Source organism: Panthera leo, chromosome D4 (genome assembly GCF_018350215.1).
Source record: "Panthera leo isolate Ple1 chromosome D4, P.leo_Ple1_pat1.1, whole genome shotgun sequence".
Classification (NCBI taxonomy): Eukaryota; Metazoa; Chordata; class Mammalia; order Carnivora; family Felidae; genus Panthera; species Panthera leo.
Window position 1 is genome coordinate 43,289,889 of NC_056691.1, and position 26,575 is coordinate 43,316,463.

General features: G+C 38.3%; 1 protein-coding gene across 2 annotated transcripts in view; it reads left to right on the forward strand.

Moving 5' to 3' along the window:
* Positions 1 to 26,575, forward strand: part of ADAMTSL1 (ADAMTS like 1) — a 378,657-nt gene that overhangs the window by 158,710 nt on the left and 193,372 nt on the right. The window contains exons 10-13 of one of the 2 annotated variants that reach the window (XM_042913347.1): positions 9,729 to 9,779; positions 14,300 to 14,504; positions 15,738 to 15,885; positions 18,610 to 18,694. In XM_042913347.1, coding sequence (XP_042769281.1) covers positions 9,729 to 9,779; positions 14,300 to 14,504; positions 15,738 to 15,885; positions 18,610 to 18,694 — 489 coding nt within the window. The remainder of the gene's footprint in view (positions 1 to 9,728; positions 9,780 to 14,299; positions 14,505 to 15,737; positions 15,886 to 18,609; positions 18,695 to 26,575) is intronic. The other variant, XM_042913348.1, reaches the window with a different exon arrangement.

The following is a 26,575-nucleotide window of genomic DNA, read 5'->3' on the forward strand; positions in this document are numbered from 1 at the left end:
GCTGCACATCTAAAACCAAAACAAACCAGAAATAAACTGTTTATGATGACCATTAGCCATAATCCTTGATATCCAATTTTTTCTGTTTACCAAAATAGCCTCATTGTTTGCATTAATTTGCTTTATAATAAGTAAATGTTTACAGTTGAACTAATGAACTAAATGATATCCCTTACTCATTTCACTCACTGACAATATCCACTGACTCTCATGGTGGTGGATTGGTTCATCTTGAAGTTAAAGGGATTGTTGAAATGTAGCCCATTTTTTTTCAAAACAATTTTATGGTTTTATGGCTTTTTTCTGATGCTTAATGCTAAGAAATGTTGATGAGTTAAAAGCCTATGATGAAAACAATAAAACTCACTAATAATCCCTAGGGGCCACAAATAACCAGTGTTAATGTTTTTGCTATATTGCTTTCCAGTCTTGTCTATAGCTCATAACATCGATGAGATCATACTGTGTACCGCGGACACTTGGAATTCAGCAATTTAGTGTTCTTGGTTTCCACTATCCTAAAGCAAGCCTGAATATCCATGACATTTAGCAACTTGACATTTTGCTGAGGCAGGAATATGAGTCCCCTCTACTACTAGACCAACATTTGAGCCTACCTGGCTGCCAGAAGTTCCAGCCCAAGAGAGCTTTGTTGCTCTCTGCTGATGTCTTTTATGCAGTCATTTTTATGAAGTGGTAAAATACTTTGTCTCCTTGCCAAAAGTGGTCTCAAAAAGGAAGCCAAAACTTAACACTTACAATGGAAGGGAAGAGAAAGTGAAGTTAATATTTTAATGCTTTTAGCTAAAATTAAGAATGTTTCTCATTGGTGACTCAGAGCTATGACCTCACTAATCCCCTCATATGCTCTATATGGCGTTCTGGTGGCAGTCTCAATTTGGGCACTTCCAGAAGTCCAGAGACATTCCCTCCCCACCCGCATTTGTCCGTGATCTACTGCATGTTTAATTTGTTTTCCACTGCATTCATTTAACACTGTAGTACGAACCTTTTCTCATGTAGCTAAGACACTTAGAATCTAATCAAATGTAAAATCCTCTCCTTTGCCTGCCATGCTATAATCATAGCTTCTGTCATTTTTTAATGCCTCTCTCTGCTGTTGTTTGTTCGTGTGATTTTTTGTATCATCTTTGCCTCCCAGTCGAAGGGTAAAACCCATCATGTGGCAAGAGAGCCTCAAAATGTATGCCTATGGTCCACCAACAACTAAAAAGGCATAGTTTTAGTTCAGCTAATAAGCACCTTATGTTTTCAGAGTGGATTTTAATGTGAATTATGCTACATTTGGTCGTATATATCTCAGTCTATGAGACTGAAAAGACTGTTAATGCTGTCTGGGGGAAATTGTGCAAGACATTGTTTGTGAGAAGATCAGAGAACCACCTTTTCAGATTTTTTCTGGCATGGGCCTCAAGTTTTCCCTCCAAGGCAGTAATGAAGGGGGCTTAAATTGGCAAAGGTTGGAAAAGTGAAAAAAGCTCTCACTCATCACACTATCATGGTCACAATCATTAGCAAACAAATCGGTTTCTAGCTGAAACTGCATCCAGATTCCCCCTTCCCTCAAGGAATTCAGAGCAACAGTCCTGAGAAAATGCCCAAATTTGTATGCCCCAAGCGGCAGTTGTTGGTGAGTTCCAGTGGACTTTTTTATCCAGCTCCATTTAATTTGACAGAAAATTGCATAAGTCATCCCTGGCTATCATTCAAATTGTAAACAAAATCTCAAATGCAACTTTAAAGAAATAATCTGCATCATGAGAGCCATTATGTGTACAGGGCATATAAAAATCTGGTCACGCTAACTTCGTGACCAACTAGCCCAATGGCAAAACAGTCTGGTGGTTAAGCGGGGAGCTTTGGAGCAAACAGGTTGGCTTGGGATCCTGGCTGTGCCATTTACTGGTTGAGTAGCCTTTGGACAGTTACTTGTTCTCGCTAAGTCTCAGTGTTTCATCCTATGAAGTGAGGAAAATAATAATACTTACCTCACAGGGTCATCATAAGAAATAAATGTCCTAATACATTTAAAAAGTTTGACTGATACATGTCTGACACATGAGAAGCACTCAAAAATGTTAGTTGCTACAGCTTTATGACTAAGATCATGATTATGATAGTGTTGATGTTACCTCAGAGAGGAATACCCAATCTTCCCAGAAATCAGCTTTCTCCTCCATGAAAGGAGGAGAAATTCTATATAGGTCTAGAAATGTAGTTCTCTGTTATTATAATAGCAAGACACATAAATTCCTAAAAACTATATCAAAGTAAATCACACTTATCAGATTTTTAAAATACAACAACCATGATAAATTAAAGTAATTAGCATCTCCACAAATCACAGTGTGAAATTGCCTAATAATCCCCACTTACCCACCTGTGATACATTGCTGTTTAATTCAGATAGGATTTATGCCCTGTCTCCAAAAAATGAGAACTTATTGTCAGGACTAGAAAATGGTTCCTTAGTTAGCATTAAAGTATAATGAAATGTTTTTCTAATCTTGGAAGTCTTTTTGTTATTTTGTAAGAGGTAAATGACTTAGAAAAGTAACAACTTACTTTTAATCACCCTCATTTGAATATACTGCTTTGAGTAGCTAATGAGTAAGCAATAAGAAACTTCACCATAAAATCCCATTTCCACTTTCATGTATTATGTATAATGAGGTAAAAAAGCAGAGTTCTGGTTCTTTTTAGGATGGATGGTCAAACCCTTCCCAAGTTTATAGTCATACCACACATCACCAGACCATCAGCTGTAACTCCATTATTGTGGCAGTTCAGTCCTACCCAATCAGCTCATTATTACTAATAATGATAATCACTTTTCATATTACATTTTATACTTTTTAAAAGCATAAATATTTACGCAATTCTCTTAATTAACTTGTGAGTTACTAGAACAGGTATTATCATCATCATCCTCCATTTAACCTCAACCTATCACTTTGACTTTACTAGCTAGTAACTTCTTTACTTAACTTCTCTAGGTCTGAGTTTTGCCTTCTGTAAAATGAGTATAATATTCCTGTAAGAGAGTAGCTAGGAGCATTAAATGAGGTAATACACATAATGCTCTTAGCAAGGGTCCAAGCACTCAACAAAAGTCAGCTATCATTATCAAATTGAGAGCCAAATCCGTAAAATGACTTGTTACTTCTATTTGAAGTTTAGAAAGTGCTTTCACATCCATTTTCTCAATTCAGTTTCACATTCCCTGACAGGATAGCAGGACAGAGATTAGTATCTGTATTTCCAGATAAACAAACTGAAGCCTAAAGAGGTTGAGTGATCTGCCCCGAGTTAGATTGTGAAAAGAAAGCTGGATTATAAATCTAAGTACTTCCAAAGTATCTCCTCGACTGTGTAAACTCAGGTAACCTGATCCCTGAGGCAAGCATTCATCCCACAGAACATCCCCCTTTGTTCTTCATGATGCCATCAGCATCCTGTAATATCTGGTTTAAGCCCAACATAGACCCCCACAGCAAGTTCAGAACTGACAATCATATGAATACAAAGTTTGCTATGGGTCTGCGAAATGATCACATACTCAGGTCAAGCAAACCTCTTTTATATAAGCATAAAGACTGATGTTTACTAAACAGTGACCAATCACTTAGGACAGTACAGGAAGAGATAAACAAAGCCCAGGGAAATATTACTCCCACTTACTTAAAAGCAGTTCAGAAATTGCATTCATTAATGTCAAGAATATTAACCACAGAAATATCAATGAAATACTAATATTTGGGGCCAAATGATCAAAAACTCTCCATTGGTTTTATAGCAGAAAAATGAGTATGTGCCTTAAAAATATTTTCAAACCCAAGTGATGAAACAGGGTTCTTTTGGTGTGGTTCCTAGTAAATGAATGTTGCCTCATGAGCACAATGGTCTAAGAAAAATATGAACTATTTGCAGAATATTTTCTCATTTGCTGGATCCCCTGTTTCCTAGGAAAACCCACTATGTTTTATAAAGTCATCAAACATTAGAGTAGGAAAGATTTTGAGATGATCACCTACTTCAGTGGTTTTCAATCTGTGGTCCATAGAGCGGCAAGCTCTACCTTTAGCAGCCACTAAGAGGGGAGGTAAGATAGAGCTCCATGAGATGGGTTACTTCATCTTAAAACCCCTGATTTCATCCAGTTAGATCTTGCAGAGGTCCCAATGTAAAGCACTCAAGATCATACAGAAAGACAGTGAGAGAAAAGAGAACTGACTGTCCATCTCCCAGCTCCTCGGGGGTCCTTTTCCTTAGTATACCATGATCCTTTGTGCTCTACCACTCATGGAAAAGTGAATGCCTGTGTCTTTGCCAACTTTTGTTACTTCTCCCCTCCCCCATTCTAAACTGTTGCTTAGGAAGAGACTGGTTTCTATTGCTCCAGGGTTGTCGAGAGGTGATGAAATACTCCCTTTTGTGCCAGAGCTCCCTCCACCACCCACAATTTCATTCATTTTTTTTTTTTAATTGACTGTCTGACTTGTACCAGGTTCTATGCCTGGTACCATGACAAAGGCAAAGAAAAATCAACTAGAATCTGGGCCCCAACATTGCCCAAACAGAGTTGTATAGTTACAAAGCAGCATGGCATCTGGAAGACACGTGAGACAGGACAGAGAAGATTTTTCAGAGCTGTCATGGCTATTTCTGGGAGATAACTAATGGAAGAGATGCAGAGTTTGGCCAAGCAGGCTAGAAGCACAGGTGTCATTACACTGTCCTTTCTGTGCTTCAGATCACCTGATAGCCAGCAGCCTTCCTTAACTGCCAAACCACCCTCCCAAACAGTCCGTTCCCTCCCACAGATGCCAGAGCTAGCAGAAGGCAAGGAGTGGGACTAAACATGTGCACAGTGAATGGCAGTTTGTTGGAGAGTTTCTTTGACCTTGTTTTGTTTGTTTGCTTTCATTCTGGATGGTACTGCTTGTCTTTGTGTCTGCATACCAACAGCATGACTTCATCCAGTGAATATTCACTAACTGCCCCTGCACAGGGCATGGTGTTAAGAGATCCAGTAAAGAACCGACATGGATTCTGTCCCATGGTGTTAAACTAAAGAAAACTTACACATATTAGAACTTAGTAGATAGTTAAAAGCAATGAGTGAAGTTAGTGTGATGGGTATTTGGAAGGGGAAGAAGGAATTTCTGCCAGATGTTGAGAGGGAAATTGAGGACAGGCTTTAGAAGAGGTAACACTTGACTCAGAAATTTCACTGGCCATTATGGAGCCACTTAAGACTTTAGAGATGGGAAGCAAAATATCGATTACTGTGATAGCAGCGAGCAGGCCGGGTTGGGGGAGGCAATGCCTGCAGGCAGAGATCTGTTAGCTGACTGCTGCAAAAGGACCCAAACTTGTGTCACCAGGAGATGTGCTTGGCAGACATCACAACCGGCAGAGCTGACTGCCATTAGGGAGCATGGGAATAAGAAGCAACAAAGATGTCCCATAGTGTCTAACCTGAGTGGATGGGAGAATGGTAGTGCTCTGAACAGTCACAGTGATCACAGGAGAAGAAGCATTTTGCAGGGGAGGGTAATGAACTGTTCGGACACAATGAGCTCGACAAACCTAGAGCACATCCAGCCGTCAGGAAGTTAGGCTCTGCAGCTCGAGAGGAGAAGCAAGAGGTCCTTAGAGATTCACAGAAAGGGACACTTAAAACCATGAAAAGGGCTTGTTATGGTTCATTTCCATTATAAAAAAAACACAGAACTCCACAAATTAGGCTCCCATAGAGTTAGCTCTATTAGGATTTTTCCTGAAGAGAGGTTTACTAAATAAATGAGCCTGAATAGAGATTGATGTTTAAAAGTCATTTAAAGTCAGGCACATTGTTCTAAAGTAGCTTCTGAGATTTCAGAGCAGACTCAATAATCTTTAAATGCCACTTAGGATTTGAGGTGATGGCCTCATTTCATCTGCTCATAATGTATTTTTAAATGTCTCTCTTTTATTTTCTCGGACTTGTATTTTGTCTTACTTGAATATTCTAATTCCTGTGACTGTACATTATAGGAAACTTGGAAAACAGAAAAATATCAAACTACAATGGCAAGGGGCACCTGGGTGGCTCAGTCAGTTAAGCATCCAACTTCAGCTCAGGTCATGATCTCACAGTTTGTGAGTTCAAGCCCCGCATCAGGCTCTGTGCTGACAGCTCAGAGCCTGGAGCCTGCTTCAGATTCTGTGTCTCCCTCTCTCTCTCTCTCTCTCTCTCTCTCTCTGCTCCTCCCCCACTGTGCTCTTTCTCTCTCAAAAATAAATAAATAAATAAACATTTAAAAGATATATGAAGGCAAAATTGCATAATCCAAACACCAGGAACTAACAACTCTTTTTGGTCTTTTTAATATATTTCTATATACATATGTATATGGGTCATATATGTGCGTCTATATATAGACACACATATATGAATTATAAAAATGATTAAATAGATATACAAACCCATGAATTTTCTCAGTATTGTGGTTCACATGGTATGTTCTACTTTGCATTGAAATTTTTTCAGTTGACAATGTCTGTGTCATTAAAAATGGTTCAAAAGGCTTTATGTTTATGACGGCATAATATTTTTATTACATGAACCTGTCTTAAAATTGAGGCATTCTCCTATCGTGGAACAGTTCCTCAAGGTGTGTACTTTGAGAGGATGAGGTACCATGGCTTTTTCCTTCTTACACTACATGAGTCCAGAATGACATCCTCATCTTCTCATTTCCCCCCATGACCCCTGATGTCAGGGAGTCTGATAGAGTCAGGTAACTGCTGGGTGTAAGAAGTGCACGAGTGATCAGAATAGTTAAGGCAATGGAGAATGAGTGCTTTTACCCAAAAACGGACTGCTTTTTACAGCTTCCCTTTCTGATAATGTTTTAAAATTATTTTTGCCTCCTTCACCACTCCCCACATATTCAGATACATGTCTGAATACAAACACACATGCACAAACACACACACATACACACACACACCACACACACATCAAGCCCTAAACGTAGCAAGAGCTTTTTAAAATCCCAAAATGGCATCCTTTTTCATCATTCTTCAATATGTACACTTTGCCTAAGAAAAAGACCAAGTGTCCTAAGCAATAGGTAAGCAATAGGAAGTTACGTCTAGGCCACAGTGCCTACCCTTCTGTGACAGTGTGGTGAAAGGCCAGGGCCATGACATGAACCCCTAGAGAGAGCAGAGCCCATGCACATGAACATGCATTAACAAGACTGGACAGAGCACCATTGTTTTGATATCTTTCTGTTTTCACAGGTGCCATAGAGTGATTTTATGAGTCTTCACCATGACCCATGCCATAGAAAGACAAATATAGCTATAGTTTTGCTGAATCCAGGTTTAGAGCTCCTTGTTCAAACAAAAACACAATTTCTAAATCAGTCCAAAGCAAAGCCCAACATCTTGAATTCTATACACACCCCCTTTTCTTCCCCCTTCTTCTCTTCTAGCCTGTTTTCTTCAATATCACTGCCTCCATTTTAAATATCATCAGCTGATAAATCAATTGGCAGACATCTGCAGCAGTTCATTCTAATATTGAGGATAACAAACCATAGCTATAAATTTTTTTGGAAGAGAAGGCAACGAACTGCATCTTTGCACTTAGAAGGTGCTATAGGCATGAGTAAAGATACTAGGGTTAGCTCAAATATAACTGCAAAGTCTATTTCAATAATTTCTTAATTAACTACTATTAGATGCATATCCAGAGTTATTAGAACTTTGGAAGGTTGGAATTCTTTAAAAGACAGCTCTTTTAGAAAGAAAATTTCCTCAATGACTAGACATAAGAACTATTGGAAAGAGATCAACATGATTATAATAAAAGAGAGAAAGAGACGATTAGTCTTTCCCATCCAATTGTCTGTCAGAAGAAGGCAGAAAAGAATAGGAAGTTTCTCTAACTTAGAAAAACAGGGAGAAAAGTTTAATCTTAGTACTCATTCCATTTTTCTGTTAGAGCCAAGGTATTTTTTCCTTCCTCAAGTGCAGCATCCATCTTCACGAATATTGTTACTGTAGACCAGTGCACATCCATACACCATGAAAATTTAATCCTACAAATGAGTACAAAAACTTTAGTCATACAAATAAAGATAGAAAATTTAGTCACATAAGATAAACAAGTAAACTAGTACACCAATGGTTGTCTTTTCTGGAAATAGAAATCTATCTTTTATAGCTTTGTTTCCCATGTTCTTTTAGATTTAATTTCTCTCATGTATCCTCTTACCTCTCAGTAATTTCTTCAGAAACTACCTTTATCACTCCCTCTTTCCTCCTTATTTATGATGATCTCCAGGCAGTGCTATTTTTCATCTTTGTGATCCATAGTATACTGAGCTCACCCATTTTATCCAAAAGTTTAGATTTGCTAGCCCTCTAAAATGAACATATTATGTCATCCTAATCAGAGAATGAGATTAAAACATAAGCCTTAACTTATTTAAATATAAATATCAACATTTATATTGAATATGGATATATAAATATATACCCATCCATCTATCCCAGGGGTACATAGAGAATACATGAGTTCCTTCAGTATTCAAAAGAGAGACTTCCTATCATTTGTCCGTTGTGGAATAAGTGTCTTCTGCTCATGCCCTACCATGTTTTGTCCTGGGGTGACAGCTGTGTACTGAGCTCTCTATGTCTCCCACTCTTGATAGAGGGTCTGTTATACTAGCCCTTTTATCTAACACCAATTAATCATAAATCTTCCACAAACCAGGGGATTCTGCAAGAAAGTCTTGCCAATGGGAAGCTTTAGTTGAAATCAGTGAGGTAGTTTAGTGTAGTTTATTAGAGTCCATAAGGCCTCTAGGGACTTCCACACAGCCTATAATATCATTTCTTGTGAATCCATTAGCCATACAGCCTATAATGTCATTTCTTATGGCTCCTTTGGCTCTATCTCTGAATCTCACATGTTTCCCATGACACTAGATATACTAACAACATTCATGACCATCACAACCATGACTGTAATAGCAGTTAACACAATATCACATTTTTATAGAACACAAAAAAGATCTTTCCTATTTCTTATCTCATTTTAACTGCTCTTCCTTTGTTTCTGTAGGAAACTTGCTTTTGTTGGTAGCTGCCCACTGTATTCACTAGTTGACTGCTTTCCAAGATAATTCATTAAAATCTTTAGATATGCTGAGAGAAAAAACCTATTTGATAATGCACATTACAGAGTATTGTCGATTCCCAGGTATATACTCTTATACATAGCTCTCTCTTTCATCAGGAGTGAGACAGTAACTATAATTGCTTGGTGAGCATCTGGAAGTAACATTAATAATGATAATAATGACCTCATAGGATGTATAATTTGGGGGATTAAAGAACATTTATAAGCTTATTGTGTCACAGTTAATGATGAGGTGCCAAGTTTTCTTGCCACCACCCTTTCCAGTGGTATTTCCTGCTTGGATCAGAGAACTAATTATAGTAAACGGTGCCCTTGCAAAGAACTTGCCCCATCCTCAAACACGTGCCAGCATAAAGATACCGAATTGTTTTAGTGTTGTTTGCAGAGACAATTTACTAATGTTGTTTTGCATTTGTCTAACAAAATTTGTATAATGTAATCATTTAGTGTTTATTTTATTGTGTGTACCTTCTACTCAGAGGGTTGGCATTATTGTTCCTAACAGTGACGGATACAAGCAGATCATGCCTTATGACCTCTACCATCCCCTTCCTCGGTACGTAAATCAACCATCCTGATGTTAGAATTAGTAAATCAGCCTCTGCTTCTTTTATATGTCTATGTAGATATAGACTTTGTGTTGTTTTTTTTTTCTGTAAAAGTAAGATGATAGATAGTATAGTTCGCAATCCATCCTGAGCTCTGCTTCTGAATAATACTGGGTTGCTCGGACTGTGAGCTTGTCATTCAAAAAAAAAAAATTTTTTTTTAAGATAGGATCCTATTACATTGAGGTGGACACAGTAATTCACTCTTATTAGATAGAGTGTATGGGTTATGTTGTGTCTTTCTTTCACTCCCTTTGTCCTCTTTTGTTTCCCTGCAAAAGGACCCCAGTCATTAAAGCGCTATTGCTAACTGTTAAGCAAACACTGCCTGAAGTATTATCACAGTACCACAAATGTGGGATTCCAGATGTGCTATTACTCTACATAAGGGCTTTAAATATCCTCTTTTTTGTTCCAAAGAAATTATAGTTGTGTACAAAAAGGTGATGTTTTCCTATCTCTATTGTTCAGAACATTTAGGGGACATTTTTTTTTTCTAAAACATAAAATTCCACGGGCTGTGTTTCTTTTTTAAAGTACAATATATTTTTTAACTAGAAAAAATAATGAAAGTGACTGAAGAAGTTTTAAGAGAACTTGTTCTTTATTAATATATTCATAAGAAAACTGGAGAAGCTGAAAAATATTCTAGCTACTGAGTGTATGGTCTGCCACATTGGAAACAGCTCCCCAGACAGAAGAAATTAGAATCGTGCTTGAAGTGACCCCTGAGCTAAGAGAGGCCTTTGCTCTATTCTCTTTGCTCACTTGGACTCCAGGGCACCAGCTGCTAGTTAGAACCCAGAGTTTAAATCCAATCGCGAGTAGTTTTCTCAATCTCAAACTAATGAAAGCCCAGAAAACAATTCTGAACTATAAAATGAAACAAAGTTTGATTGAAAATCTCCAAATACTTAATGAAATGGAATCCAAATAGGGGCTCTTGAGGTCATTTAGTTCAGCTCCCAAGAGATGCTTCCCCATCCCATTCCTTCCCTGCAACCACACCCATATGCCCAACATTTGTAAACATATGTATTTATACAAATATGTGTATATGAGTATTTAGTGAATATGTATTCCCACATGGGTATATGGATATACATATATTTATAAAATACATATATACCAGTGAAAGCTGTCATCCAGCCTCTACTTAAATACTTCCAGTGCCTGGCAGAGAACTTGATTTTCACCATCCTAACGGTTGCATGTAGAGAGGGACATCGGATTTGTACTCTATATAGCTGTTTGGGTTTTTTTAAGCTCTTCCACTAAGGGGTTACCTTGTTAGTCAGCTCCCTCCCGCTTTTCTATGACTATATTGATAAAGCTGATAAATGACTATAGAATGCTATATAAATGACTATATAAATGCTATATAAATGACTATATCATTTTGCTGGTTTGATCCAGAACCAAAGTAATATAGTAAATGCTTCTTGGGGAAAAAAGTGGAGTGAAAATATAAAGAGATTAATTTTACTGATCCAAGATTTCATTTGACTTCAGTTTCTGTATCTCTAAAATAGGACACACGTATTTGTTTGTGTGAAGACCAAATATTTTACGATAAAGGCAAAGTTGGTGTAAGGAGTGAGCAACATCAAGGTTATGTTTTTCTTGTAATGGCACTCCTACGTTTCTTTCATGTCTATGATCTCTCTTGTTTATATTTCTCTGGTATAACTAATGCCTGTCTTAGGTTAAACTTCGTTTCTTATATACTCTAATTTCCCCCAAATGCTAGAAGCCCAGTATTCTCAATGACAGATTGAAATGAGCCTCCTTAATGCCATCCTGTGTCCACACTGGCCTATCCATGCATCACAATGAGAAAGGATAATTATCAAATAAACACTATATTTCTTGCACTTCTGTTACTGAGCTATTTCTAAAGTTAGATATTCTGCTTAGTTGATAAAGTCTTAGTAAATGGAAGCAATTTCTACAAATATGTTCTTATAAGAAGTATTGAGTCTCAAAAAAAACCCCAAAGTTGAGAACTAAGGCTCAAATATGATTCTCAGGTGGCAGCTACATTCTGATCAAGGCAGAAGGCTTTCCTTATTGAAATTATTTAAATGGGCTTTAGTCCACAAGTGTAGATACAAGGCACAGTTAGTGAGTCTTCCGATTTTTTTTCTTGCCTTCAGTCTTTGACTGAAACACATACCTAAATGTAATGTAAGAATGTAGTCTGATGAATTATCTTTAATTCATAATTAATATATATATATATATGTTTCCCACATCACTCTGAATTTTGAGAATTTCTTAAACACACTATGTATTTAAAAAATTAAAAGCCATCGGAATTAAAATATGTGATATGTGAACCCATTTAGTATTCTTCCAGGACGAGATTCTTGGATATGCTTTTTTTTCCCCAAGTACTTACTGGTCCCTGTTTAAAGATATTCTAACTGATGTCTTCTTTCAGCTTTTATTATATTTTCTTTAAAGCACTCAGACATGTTTTGCCTTGAAATTCCACATAACCCTATTATTATGTCAGGATTCACACAACAATTTTTCATTATATAGAACTATAGTCATATGGTGGACCCATACTATAAATTCTTAGAATAATATTAGCATCATTTGTCTTTCTGTGATCACTGGCATTGAAAAGGATACTTATTACTGTTTATGAACTTACACTATGGGTCAGGTCCAAATGTTGAGACAGAAATTAATCACTCTCACTTTAGAAGGGTCAAGGTTAGGGACATTAGAGTACCAATTAGAAAGTGTGCTCTTTTTATGGAATCTTAATGTTCTAAGAGATTAAATGTACATTCAAAAACATATTCCCGCTTCACTGTCAGATCAAATGTAATGTGAATATGTACTTATATATTCAGCCTAATTTCATTCTGAATCAGACCTGTTATCCATATCCAGAGGGAAGCTCTCCAGAGATTTACATGGATAAATGAGAATTGGTATTACCCTTTTAGAAGAGAGACCCTCTATAGAGCTGCTTCATTTTCTTGAAAGGGACCAGAAAGTCTCCTAAGGGCTAAACAGAGGGCCTCAGTTTCCCCATAATAGCATTTGCTTTTGTGTCTCCTGGGGAAATATGCATAGGAAAATATTGTACTTGGCAGCATGTTTAGGCTGTTGGCAATAGAGATAACAGTTGTTTCCTAGACTCAAACAGTGCAAAGAAAATGTGGAGGAAAATTCTGTTAACTGGGAAACATACATTATCCAGGCTCATACAGAAGAGCATTCAGGTTCTCAATATGCATGAATCCTACTTATAAAATAATTGATGTCTCCATGGTATGCTTGTGCAGTGTTTTTAAATTTAACTTTTCAAGTAGATCAACTTGATGACATTTTGTTTTTCTCTCATTAAAACTATATCTCTCATAACTCTAAGGGAAATCTTAAAACTCCTTAGCAATCCTCATCAACAAGCAGAATATATGTAAGAAAGACAAGCTCGGTCCCAATGTTTCCATTTTTCAAAATTCTATATTCTGTAAATGGGCCAAAGATCTCTCTCTGCGTCTAGTCCCAAATGCAGCAGAGCTATGCAGAGATCTAAAAAGCAATGGAATTCTCTTAAATGTTATTGATAATATTGTTCTTTTCTCCCTTACTAAACTGTATCTTTAGATTCCAGTGCCATCAGCCTTCCAAACAAAACAAAACTTCTTCACAATTCCAAGAGTTATTTATTAGGGGAATGCTAACTGCCAGTATCCCTCAACAGTTAGGGAACAAGAAGATTACATTATCACCTTTGCTCCTTAGTGTATTGATGGCGTAGCTTGAACATCGGAATTGTGCTGAATCCATGTAGTCCCAAAGCTGATGATTGTAGAAGCAAGGGACAGAGTGTCTTTGGTTTGCCTTGATCTTTCATGAGCTTCTCGTACACAAGTATCCAGAAGCTAAGTAAGAAAGTATTGCATTGAAAATAGAAAGTATCAGCCCAGGTGCAAACTATTCCTGTTAATTGAGTAACCAGTTTTGGTCTTAACGAAGATATTTAAATGGGATTTAGTAAAAAAAAAAAAATATATATATATATATATATATATATATCATGGTAAAATATATAACAGTATATATATGCAGAATATATATTTATAAAATATAAAATAATATAAATATTATACACAGAATATATATTCGAACTACAAGGAGAAGAACTGAATAGCCCCCGTTAGAGTAGGTTAGAGACAGCACAGATATCCCTGTGGACAGCTCTCCAAACAGTATTTCTTACATTATGTAGAGCTTCAAGGTTTACAAAGCACTGTTGCCAACGTTGAATCCTTCTCTCTTACTCATCAGATTTTAGGCATTAGATGGCTCTCAGTCCTCTTGACCATAGCCTCTCAGAACCTGATTGCCCCAGTAGGCACTGGGAACGGGGTTGGTCGGAAAGGTCACTGAGGAGGTTCGGCAATGTGCATGTCTGCCCTGATGACTCCCCTTGCTTCTGTAGGTGGGAGGCCACCCCGTGGACCGCGTGCTCCTCCTCGTGTGGGGGGGGCATCCAGAGCCGGGCAGTTTCCTGTGTGGAGGAGGACATCCAGGGGCATGTCACCTCAGTGGAAGAGTGGAAATGCATGTACACCCCTAAGATGCCCATCGTGCAGCCCTGCAACATTTTTGACTGTCCTAAATGGCTGGCACAGGAGTGGTCTCCGGTAACTGTGCCCTCTTTCTTTGTTCGTTAGGAGAGTAAGTCCACTCTTCCCTCTCATCATCATGACCCCACCGGCTACCCTGTGCAGCTCCCCACTTCTCTTGAGGTGTCTAGAAGCCCACCAGTTTAGCCCTGATGTAGGCATGCCCCAAATCTAGCACAGCCAAAAGTAAATGAGTAAATATATATAGCTTCTTCAAGTTACTTCCAGAAGCCTCTGTCGCTCATAACATTCCCTCAAGTGGCAAGGAGAGGCAAATGTCTGTCAAGAGCAGCTGAGGCCAAGTGACTGATCCTGAGTCTCTAGAAGCTGCTCGGATGATAGAGCTCAGTAGACCACAGTTTAGTTTTATTTTGTATTTCTTGTGCTTTGTCTATATCCAAAAAGGGTCTGAGTGGATTTAAATTAAAATTATGTGTATTATTCATTGAAAAGAAAGATGAAATGGAAATGGCAAAATAATCAGAATGGGGATGAAGTAGGATAATTAAAGCCAGAACATTCTAGAACATTAGGGAAACTGTTGCAGCAGCCTAAATAAAGTGTTATTTGAGGTTTCATGGCTGCTAATGCAAAGGTTTGAAATAGCAAAAGAGATAGAAAGATGAGGAGATAAGCCACTGTGCCCTCAGCCACACAGATGGCACTTCACTTCACTACGTGGCTTTGTGGCAGCAGGATCAGAGCTTGGACATTTCTCTCTGTCTAGACTTGCTCCCAGGTGTCTAGAACCACTGGAGGTGCCATCTACATCTGGCTGTTGAATCAACTCCCTTGAACAGTTTTGACTGTGTCATATAATCAATTGGATCAGCCATGCTGCAATAATACGTGTCAACTATGATGGCTGTTCAAAAAACTGTCAATGTCCATGTGGGAGCTAGCAAAATGACTCAATAAAATTAAAATGCAGTGTTAGCAATCAACATTGAGCACACGCTACAGTTTCTTTTCTCCTTCTTTTCACTACTTGGTTTGGGACTCGGCACACAGTGGGTGCTTTCAGGAATGCTACCTAACTCATCTAAATCTAAGAATTGAAAGTGATTTAATTTTCAGCCACCTTCACCCTAAGTAGCCAAAAATAACAAAGATTCCATGAATGGTAAGAAATGGTACAAATCCACCAGGAGTCCTTATATAAAAGCAGCCCTTTAAAGTCTCAGGTGAGAGATGAGGCAAAGTGAACAAGGCTTTGCTATGAGTCTCCTCTGTCTTGCCTTCTCCTTCCAGTGCACGGTGACATGCGGCCAGGGCCTCAGGTATCGGGTGGTCCTCTGCATCGACCATCGTGGAATGCACACAGGAGGTTGTAGCCCCAAAACCAAGCCCCACATAAAAGAGGAATGCATCATACCCACTCCCTGCTATAAACCCAAAGGTAACTCCACAGGTGCTCGCTTACCAGCCTTTTCATTGTTATGTGCGTTCAGGGACTGTTTGAAACTCCTTGGAATATTTTTAAGTATCCCAAGGTTCTTGGAAACTATATTGTGTAGCTTAGACTCTACTAAATGGACTTAACTCTTTCTAAAAAATCTTTCAAATAATTTTGATTGCAAATTGTTGTTTAAGTACTACTTATTTACATAATTCTCTCCTGGATCATAAAGCTGTTTGAAGACCATTGCTGAAAAGTAGCAGATATATCTGCTTAGAGGGAGATACTATAGAGACATTGGAGAAATGTATAAGTGATTTACTATCCACATGTCTTGCTGTTGAAAACAATGCAGTGAATCCGAAAGTGTCTCCTTTGCTAAGCGTGAAATACATTGGGAAGCTTCATACTGAAGAAACATACTGATGAAACAGAAAGGTGTTGCTTATTATACTGAGAATTAAAACATTAATATGAGACCAGAAGCCAGAATCTTAACTTAAAATGGAAATACGGAATAAATCAGAATTCAACAGATACTACACGTAATTTATAAAAAGCAATTTTGTAAAAAGTTCTACTTAGCGAGCAAGATTTATTATAATTATACAGGGTCTCTCAGATTAGCATGCCCACTAATCTGACCTCTTTGCTGATATTGATATAGTCTGAGTCAAGAGAAAATGCCAAAGTCACAAGCCAATTCAGAAGAACTCCTTGTGATAAACTACCTCCTATTATTGATATTAAATATGGTTCCCGGGAGCTAGGGTGGCTCAGTTGGTTGAGTGCCCAGCTTCGGCTCAGGTCATGATCTCGCAGTTGACAAGTTTGAGCCCGCATCGGGCTCTGTGCTGACAGCTGGGAGCCTGGAGCCTGCTTCAGATTCTGTGTCTCCCTCTCTTTCTGCCCCTCCCCTGCTCATGCTCTGTCTCTCTCTGTCTCAAAACTAAAACATTTTTAAAAATTTAAAAAATAAATATGATTCCCATTTGCTTCTGAATTTATTTCTCTAAAGATTACATTTCTCTGAAAATCAGCCACAGCGTAGCTCTTTATTCTGCTATCTGTATGTTGCCCTTGTTGGGGGTGAATGGCATCATGAAATCTAAATGATATAATGGAAATAAACAAACCCAAAATACCAGAAATCCTGATTCACTTTAATAACTACATCTCTCTCTAAACCTCAGCTTCTTCATCTACAAAATGGGGCTAATAATAGTAACTACCTCAGAGATGATGTATTAAAGGAGATATAGTGCAAACAGGGTGCTTAGCTCACTGCCTGGAATATAGCAAGTTTGTCCTAAATGTTATCTTCAACTCCTGACTATCATCAGCATCCTTAAATACGGAAAGAAGAGGCCCCCGGTACATCTTACGGGACCCACTTCAAATAGACAATAAAGTATTGTAGGCCTGCTAATATTACCAAGCTTAATGCTCCCTTACTGCGACAGAGCAATGGCTCACACTGTCAGATAAGGAGTCACTGACTGCGTCACTTAGTTGGAGAGGTGAGCTAGTTGTAAAATGACTTCTGCACAGGTACCCTGTTAGCGTGTCTAAATGATAGCACATCCTTCTGGCCTCAGCAGCTTCATATTTCTCTCGCACTTTGATTTCTGACTATAAACAATCGCTGTACATAGAGCACCAGACGTGATGCCCCCCCCCCACTTAAAATAGTCAATTATTTATTAGCTCTATCTTTACCAAGCCACTTCAGAGAAAGAAAAGCAGTTTGTGGTTAACTATCAAGAATAAAATCTGGATTTTCACAACTAAGTAGTGAGTCTGGCTCTCTAAACATCATGAAAATGCTGTATAATTCTGTGGTGTATGCATATAGAGACATATTTCTTTCATCTTTACAATTATATGTCATAAAATGGTGATAGAGCTTCACTGGCTCATACTATAAAGGCAAGTATGCCTATAAACGATCCTAATAAATATGTCAGAATGGGAATCTTGGCAGTGACTTCTGTAGGAGCAGTTATGACCTCCCTCTTTCTTTTTCTCCTTCACATTTTTTCCCCCTGCCCAGGAAGTAGTTAGGAAGCTTGTCCTGAATTGTATGGCCAACGTAAGATAAATAGGTAAAACAGTCAAATTATGGGTTGTGGACCCTAAGTTACTCATATTCCAGTTGTCAGTGAGCGTTAGGGTGGTGCTGAATGAGTCAGATATGGAAGGCAATATTTTGTGAATTTCAGAGTGGCATTTTTGTTTGTTTTTGACAACATGGCATAGATCACACTTTGTCAAAAGGAAAAGGAGAAACAAGTCAGGATTTATTAAAGTATTGCAGTATAATTTATTGTACTTTGTGTTTGCCTTAAAAAATAAATATCACTCTATCTTTTTGACAGGAAATAGTGAAAAGATACTTTGATGACTCTTCATACACATACTGAGCCAGCGTTCCTAGAGTTACGATTTTCATGATTAAAAGACTTTTCCTTTGCTCTTCAGCATAATGAGAGGGAAGCATATCTGCACAAAGACTAGTAACACTAAACATTTTAAAATATTCTCTTTTCTTCATATAACCATCATCAGTAGCAGAAATTTACCAAAAAACTTATTATTTGCAGCTACCCATATAGTTTCTAGGTAGTGCAAAATCAGGAACTGGTGAAGACATAAAGGAAGCTCCCTAAAATTCCAAAATGGTTCTAACCTCTTCTCTCTTATGTACATGCACTTAATTCTCAGAGAAACTTCCGGTAGAGGCCAAGCTGCCATGGTACAAGCAAGCTCAAGAGCTAGAAGAAGGAGCTGCCGTGTCAGAAGAGCCCTCGTAAGTGTTGAAACCACAAGGTGTTTTGCTTTTGAAGCTGATTGGTTTAAAGAAAGAGGGGTCTCATTGATTGTGGCTTCCTTGGGTTCTGAGCCAGCTGTCACCCTCTCACCAAGGGTTGAAATGAGCCTTTGGGCTGTCACATTGGAGATTTATCAGTTTCAAAGCGTGTCTCAAAACATAAGATTGCATGGTTGCTCTCTAAATACTTTTCAATTTTGAAGGAAATGAAGGGGTAGTGCCCATCCTCTTCTCCAAAATCTGACCTCCTCTTTTCCAAGAGGCTAAAGGTGAGAAGGCCCAGGCTGCCTCTGATGATGTAACATAGATTGGATGTGAAAGTCTGGGCAGCTTTTCACATTTCTTATACCCCAGCTGTGCAATATAGCCACTCACAAAAGGTAAAGCATAGGTAAAATATATTTGAGGACAAAAGAAGTATATTAGCTTTTCTTTTCCCTATCTTGCTGTGATCGGGATCACATGGATACCAGTCTTTGCCCTACTTGATCATGGTTCCTTACCTGCCCAGTTTTATCAAGGCCATGAAATTTGCAAGACCACCAGGCAAGGAGTTTTCAGATGTTTCAGAAGAGGAAACAATAAGAAAGACAAACATTGACTGACCGATTGATGGGTTGATTAAAGTTATATGTTGATTGGACTAGAAAGCACTAGGTATGTCTGCTGCATCATTTTTTAAAATAAGGGAAAGCCCTTTAGTGATGTATTTCATTTATGATCAAAGCACTTTCTCAGAGTGATGATTTTCTCGATTAATTTATTTCATATAAACCCTAGGCTCTGTGCATAAGACATGTTACCCACCGTCCAGGAGCTCACAGCATAGCATGTAGGATATGAAGGGTTTTCAAATTCAACATACAGTTTAAATTTTACCAGAGAGGAACACCTGAGTGGTTCGGTCGGTTAAGCATCTAACTCTTGGTTTCAGATCAGACCAGATCTCATGGTTCATGAGTTCGAGCCCAGCATCAGGTGCTGTGCTGCCAGTGCAGAGCCGACTTGGGATTCTCTCTCTCCCTCTTTCTGCCCCTCCCTCTCTCTCTTTCTTTCTCTCTCAAAATTACTAAATAAACTTTTAAAAAATAAAGTAAATTTTACCAGAGAAATAAATCAGCACTGTAATCTATGTATCCGAAAGCAATTTAGAATTTTCTCAGATTCATCCCGTTCGAACCTAAATCTGATATGGTGTGCCAGGCTATGAATTGTGTTCCTGAATCACACCCTAAACAGCAAAGGATTGAAGAAGAATTTCAAAATACAGATTGGTACAGCCAAAGTTGATTTGTAAAGAAATGAAATTTGTTTTTCAGTCACGTGGTTTCACATTAGGCAATACATTTCGTACTTTAAAGGACAGTAAGCAAAATATAAATTACCTTTGTACTATAAAGTTACTACTAGCACCTTTTTTTTTAATGTTTATTTATTTTTGAGAGAGAGAGAGAGAGCAAGAGAGAGAGCAGGGGAGGGGCAGAGAGAGGGAGACAGAGGATCTGAAGCAGGCTTCACGCTGCAGCAGAGAGCCTGATGCTGGGCTTGAACTCATGAACTGAGAGATCAGGACCTGAGGCGGAGACAGATGCTTAACTGACTGAGCCACCCAGATGCCCCACTGCAGCACCTTTTTCCACTTCTTTGAGAAGTGACTTTTTTAACCATTGCAGAACTTTGGAGAAAAGGCGATGTTTAAAGATCACAGTGCAACCTTTACGTGGATATATGAAGGCTTAAAACTTTCTGTTTCTCTCCTGCCAGTACCTGGCCGGACAGGCCTTCGCGCGGCTGGAGAGGAAGTAAGCAATTTATTTTAGAGGGGGATTAACTCTTTATCCACTAAGGTCCTATTTAAGACACAGAAAGATGCCACTCCGTATGTACATTCTTAGGTGAGATACGTTTAAAACCAGACATGTACTATTCTACTTAAATAAACTGCTCGCCTGTACATAATATTTTGTCATTTGGTCTAAAGCATAATCCTATATACAGTACTGCATTATAACCGAAGTTAAGTAATATAATAAAGTTGAAATTAAATCAAAACATCTTACATCAATAATATAACATCTTTCCCATTATTAGATACCTCTTAGATGAAAGTAGTAAGTGGAGCTTAATGCCTCTGCAGAAGGATTACATAGACTTAGGGTCAACCATGTTTTGTAATGAGTGTTTTCCAGGGAAGGTCTGATTAAGATGCATTATGTTGAACTTTAATCTTAATAAAATCCCTAAAGTAGTTAACCACATAGTTTTCACCGTTGAAACTATAGCCATATATTAGATTATTAAATTTTACTCTTGGTGTAATGGAATTGCCATCTTGGCATGATTAATCTGAATTGAAGTAGATTGTAATTGGAGCACCAGTGCTGGGGAAAGGAAATGTATACTGTTATGCTCAGAACAATAATTACTTTTATACCAAAATGAAATAAATGACAGCTGTAGAATAATGTAATGAAAGGTATCCGGTTTCCACATCTTAATATGCTTTACATGTTTAGTGCACTGAACCCTAGGAAAGGTCTTACGTGTCACATTATTTTTTCATTGATTTTGAATTTAAAAAACATAATTTTGCATGGGCTTAATTCTTTCTTTTTTAAACCACATAGGCTAGTTTCTAAATGTGTGTAGCAACCTATAATTACTCTCCATAGTATAATGAAGAAATGATATAGTGTCAGCACGTCTTTCTTTCCCCCCACCAAAGAGACTCACATTGCTTAAATTAAATGGTGATGTTTAGAAGCTGTGCCTGTCACTTCTGAACTGCTACAGAGAAGCATGAATAGTGATCCAGACCTATTATCTCTCACTTTGGCCCCACCTAATATGGAGAGTTCTATAGTAAAAACAGTAAATATCATTTATTTCCCCTTATGTAAAATAAAAATATGATCACTAGCCTGTCTCATTAGACAATATAGGAAAACAAGTATCTTAAAGTCTTTAGCCTATGGCGATACTGTTACTGAGTATTAGATGCTTGTGGTAGTCCCACCAATAATTGGGTAGCACTCTGGCCAAAGGTAGGTTGGAAAGCAACCGCTCTAAGGTATGTTTAGAAAAAGCTATGATTAAAAAGTAAACACTGAGCTTCCAAGAAACAACCCAAACTTGATAAACTTCCAAGAAATAACCAAAACTCGATGGAACAGGTGTGCACACTGGTATTATTGTTCCACTAAACTAAATGCAATGCAGCGGATACAGATACAGATATCGGTCACATAGAATACCTGAAATAAGGATCGAGATTAAGTCACATGGTAATGTCCTTAATATATTGAATTCATCATATGAAGCTGCAACTTTATTTGGAAATACTTTTAGACGTTAATTGCTTTTTTTTCTAGCAACAAACGGGTTTATTTGTGATGTATTTGATTCATACGGCACAAAAGTAGGAGCATTCATTGTGAGGAACATATTTTCATGATATGAAAAAAGTATCTCCTAACCCACCCGGGAGAGTCACAGCATCTAGACTGATTTTTCACTAGTGGCCATGGTTTGACTTGATCCAGGCACAGGTTTTTATCAGATTTTTCTGACAACCAGCAGCAAGAATCTTCAAGCCAGGTATTTTTGTCTCTCCTCGTTGAACAAAACAGTGTGAACAAGATCCAGCCCCTAATCAAGACTAGTCAAGTGGGGTTTTAGCCCGTGAAGCTGATCGAGCACAGACAGTCTTACAAATAAATACAATAAGGTGAACTTGCCTTCGAAGATGCCCTCTAAGCAATCCATAGAAATCCCTGCTACCCAATTAACACGGAAGGAATTAGAGTTAGACTTCTAAAAATAATAAGATTCTGGGAGAGTTGCATTTTTTCAAGGCTAAGATCAGTACCTTTCCAACACTAGAAAGGGGCAGATAGAAAAATGACTGATGGAATTCTCTTTGGCTGTTATTTGAAGTATGTCGTTTTGAATTTGCCTCCAGCTGATGAAAGTCTCATTTAGGATACATCATTTATTTTATTTTATTTTTTAGGTTTCATAAGTTATTATTTTTCTTTTCTATCATTTTATTTTTACAGTGTAATATTAGTTCCGGGTGTACAATATAGTGATTCAGCACTTCCATACATTACCCCGTGCTCATCACAAGTGCCCTCCTCAATCCCCATCACCTGTTCACCCCTCACCCACCCACCTCCCTCCCCTCTGGTAACCATCGGTTTGTTCTCTATAATTAAGAGTCTGTTTTTTGGTTTGTCTAGGATTTAAATGCCAGATTGAGCCCAGCTGGTTGCTTCCACGGACAAATATGTGGGGATAGCTTTCTAGGTATTTTTTAAGCCCTCCATATTGTACTTTTATTTGGTGAGGGATCAGAACTACACTATGGTAGTATAATTGCGTTCATTAATCAGGTAGTAGCTAAATAAATTACTGACCTGGTTTCCCATCTCCTATCTTTAACTTACTTTCAGTCTTTGTTGAGTTATATGCAGAAACATGACAACCACCTCAAGCCAAGTACGCATAACGACCACTTTGACAGCTTAATTTCTTGAACAAATATGATACTATGGTGTCCTCTAGGACATGTAAAGGCTGCATGTCTACTGTTGCTGTACAGGAAGTTAATCAGCTGGCCTTCTTAACAAGCCTGATCTAACTTGGAACAGGAAGGAAATTGTTCATTTCCTTAACTCCTTCAGGCCATTAACAGGCCACTCAGTGCCCTGCAAAGTGTAATCTGTTAAGGGAGGCAGGCGTAAAGGTATGGCTAGATGCTTCAGAGGCTCTGAGTCTCTCTTTTTAGACTTTCTGGTCTCTGAATCAAATCATCCCAGAAAGAAGGAGGGAGGGAGGACTAATTGGGTACCTAGGGAAGCCAGTTTCCTCCCAGATTTATTTCAGTTGCCAGGAGTTCTGCTTGGATGGCTTTGAGCGAGAAATAGGAGACAGGCGATTACTTTGGACCCTAAGTGACCAACAAGGCCATTGGAACCAGCCATCCATCCTTCAAATGTTGGCACATACCAGGCGGAGAGCCTTAATGGTGCTGTCCTCTCAAAAGTAGGATTGGGTGGTCCTCTATGCCTTGATCGTGCTTGCCCTTAAAAAATCTTGAGTTATCTCATCAGATTTCCAGTTAACAACTTTAGTTCATGGTTAAGAAAACATTTTTGTGCTTCAGCACAATAGTCAGGTCTTAAACGTATTGCCATAAATAATCTTGGTGTAAGCCTTTTAAAAAAAGGAAGAAGAAAAAGGAAAGCAGGCAGGCCAAACGCAGCAGTAATATCTGGATGCCAGATGGCATCAGCTTAGTGATGGGGCTGATTCAATAAGAAGCAAAGGGAAATTCCTGTCATGCATCTGTGTGAACAGAACCCACAAGGAATTAGATACAGAAGGAAAAGCCAATAAGAGTCTCCATGGTGATCCTGTAGTCATTAAATGCCTTGTTTACCTTGTTGGAAATAGTATTTAAATATATAATATTTAAGCATATGTTTACATTAGTCCGTATTTATATCCAGCAAGTTAGTTGTCTGAGAATGTGGATGTCTTAACTCAGTGGTGAAGAATGTGAATTCACATTTAAAAAAAAGTGGCTAGAAATGTTAATTGTGTGACATGTGTTTTTATATTTTCCCCCAAAGAATATTCAGGGAATCAAACATCAGTAATGGGTCCAGATAGTTTGGCTGTTTATATCCTCAATACAAGGTGCCTGAATTATATTCTTTTCATGAATCTCAGGCCACAGAAAATAAAAGGAATATCTTGTATATATATATATATATATAAACAGATATATTTCTTAAGAATCAAAAGTGACATCATCTAAGATCAAGAAATTTAGATACTATTTGTAGATCATTACACCAACATAAGGGCTGTTCAAGCATGAGAATTACAGGATTAAAAAAAAAAAGCACAAAAGCATTTAATTTTGAGAATTGGCACATAGCAGAGCAAAAGCCCATGCTGGCCAGACTGAATCAGCCCTTACCTCTCAATGGTCATGACCTCACTCACTTTCAACTCCTTCCTTTCTGGCCTCCTTCCCATCTACCTAAATCATTCTCTTCCATTATATTCTCTGCAACTGCATGCTTAATAGAAGTTCTCTGTCTGAATGTATATTTTAGATGACTATGGAGGGTCAGCAGACCTGCTAAATTGTTCACATCTCCTGATGAAGGAAGCTAAGTTTGCTCATAAGTCACCTGCTCTGTGCCGTGCCCCGTGCCAGTTGCAAATACTGTAAAAATAAGCCTGATAGTCCTTGCCCTCAAAGAACCTTGAGTGCATTCTTACCATAGGAATGATAGGATTATGTCCAAAGTGCTGAGTATTGGTCACTTATCCACAGATTGAACAAATGAGCTAGCTGTATTTAAGAAATGTAATATGATGTTTGAGTATGCACAGTGTGATAGTATTATTGATTTAAAAAGAAATGTGGGAGAATTATTTATTGAATTCCTAAATTCTCTCTGCTACTGTGCATTCCTCTGAGTTAAAATATTAGAATAGTTAAGCTAGTACATGGTAATTCACAAATAACATAAATGAGAGGAAAATGTAATATACAGGGAAAGGGTTTGGGGGATGTTGGTATGAACTGATGTTTGGCAGATTGTGATAGAACCTATTTGAATCTTTCACTCCAAAACTAGTGCTTGAGAAAGGATTATAGCCAATGATCATATATGTTGTATCAGTATACGTACTTGAGCGATTCTTACTTATACTTTGAGAAAAGCTGCAGAAACCATAGGTAATTTCCTAAAATTTAAAAATGTTCAGGTATATGGGGCGCGTGGGTGGCTCAGTTGGTTGAGTGTCCGACTTTGGCTCAGGTCATGATCTCACAGTTTGTGGGTTCGGGTCCCGCATCGGGCTCTGTGCTGACAGTTCAGAGCCTGGAGCCTGCTTCAAATTCTCTGTCTCCCTCTCTCTCTGCTCCTCCCCTGCTCATGCGCGCTCTCTCGCTCTCTCTCTCTCTCTCTCTCCTTCAAAAATAAATAAAAACATTTTTAAAAAATTTAAAAAATTTTCAGGTATATAATGCTGCCAACTATGTGAGTTGGTGAGGGGTAAGTCTGTGTGTTTGTGTGCCCAAACAAGGATGTAGCCCTGCTGAGATCAAAGGAAAAATCAGTTTAGTTATTGATCATACCTCCATGCAGGGAAGCAGTGTGCACCAGCAGTGGTGAAAAGTGTGGGCTCCAGGGACAGATTGGCTGGGTGTTCATCTTGGATCCACCACTAGCAACAGGGGACCTGGGCAAGTCACTTAACTCGTTGGCTGCAATTTCCTCATTTGTGAAATGAGCATGATAACAGCACCTGTATCTTTGAGTTATGAGGATTAAGTTAGTACATGTGAAGTACCTGGTTTGCAGGAAGATCTCTCTACATGTTAACCGGGATTGTGATTGGGCCACTTCCAGAATTATTCATCTTCCCAGGGAACTTTTAATGTAATAAAAATGTATAATAATCACCTATTTACAACTGGAGAAATTGAGGCAGGTGTCGTATCTACTGGTATGTGAGAGAGAAGTACAATTTGACCCAAAATTCAGCCAGTCATTCCCCAGCTAACACCACCATCCTGCCTCTGAGGATATTATACTTCTATACTTCTGAGGCTTTTTGAAGATTTACTTGTAAGCATCACACTTAGAATCTAGCCCAGAATTTATTCTGAGGGACAAAGCTTAGTTACCTTTGTTTGAATAAAAAAGGGACCTACAGGGAGTTGCAAAAATTAATAAGGAAAGTTTAGAAAATGCTTGGGTGGAAAAGCATCCTCTTTCAACCCTGGGTCAAATACAGTTGATCCCCATAGATTGTTCCCAATGTGCACTGAGA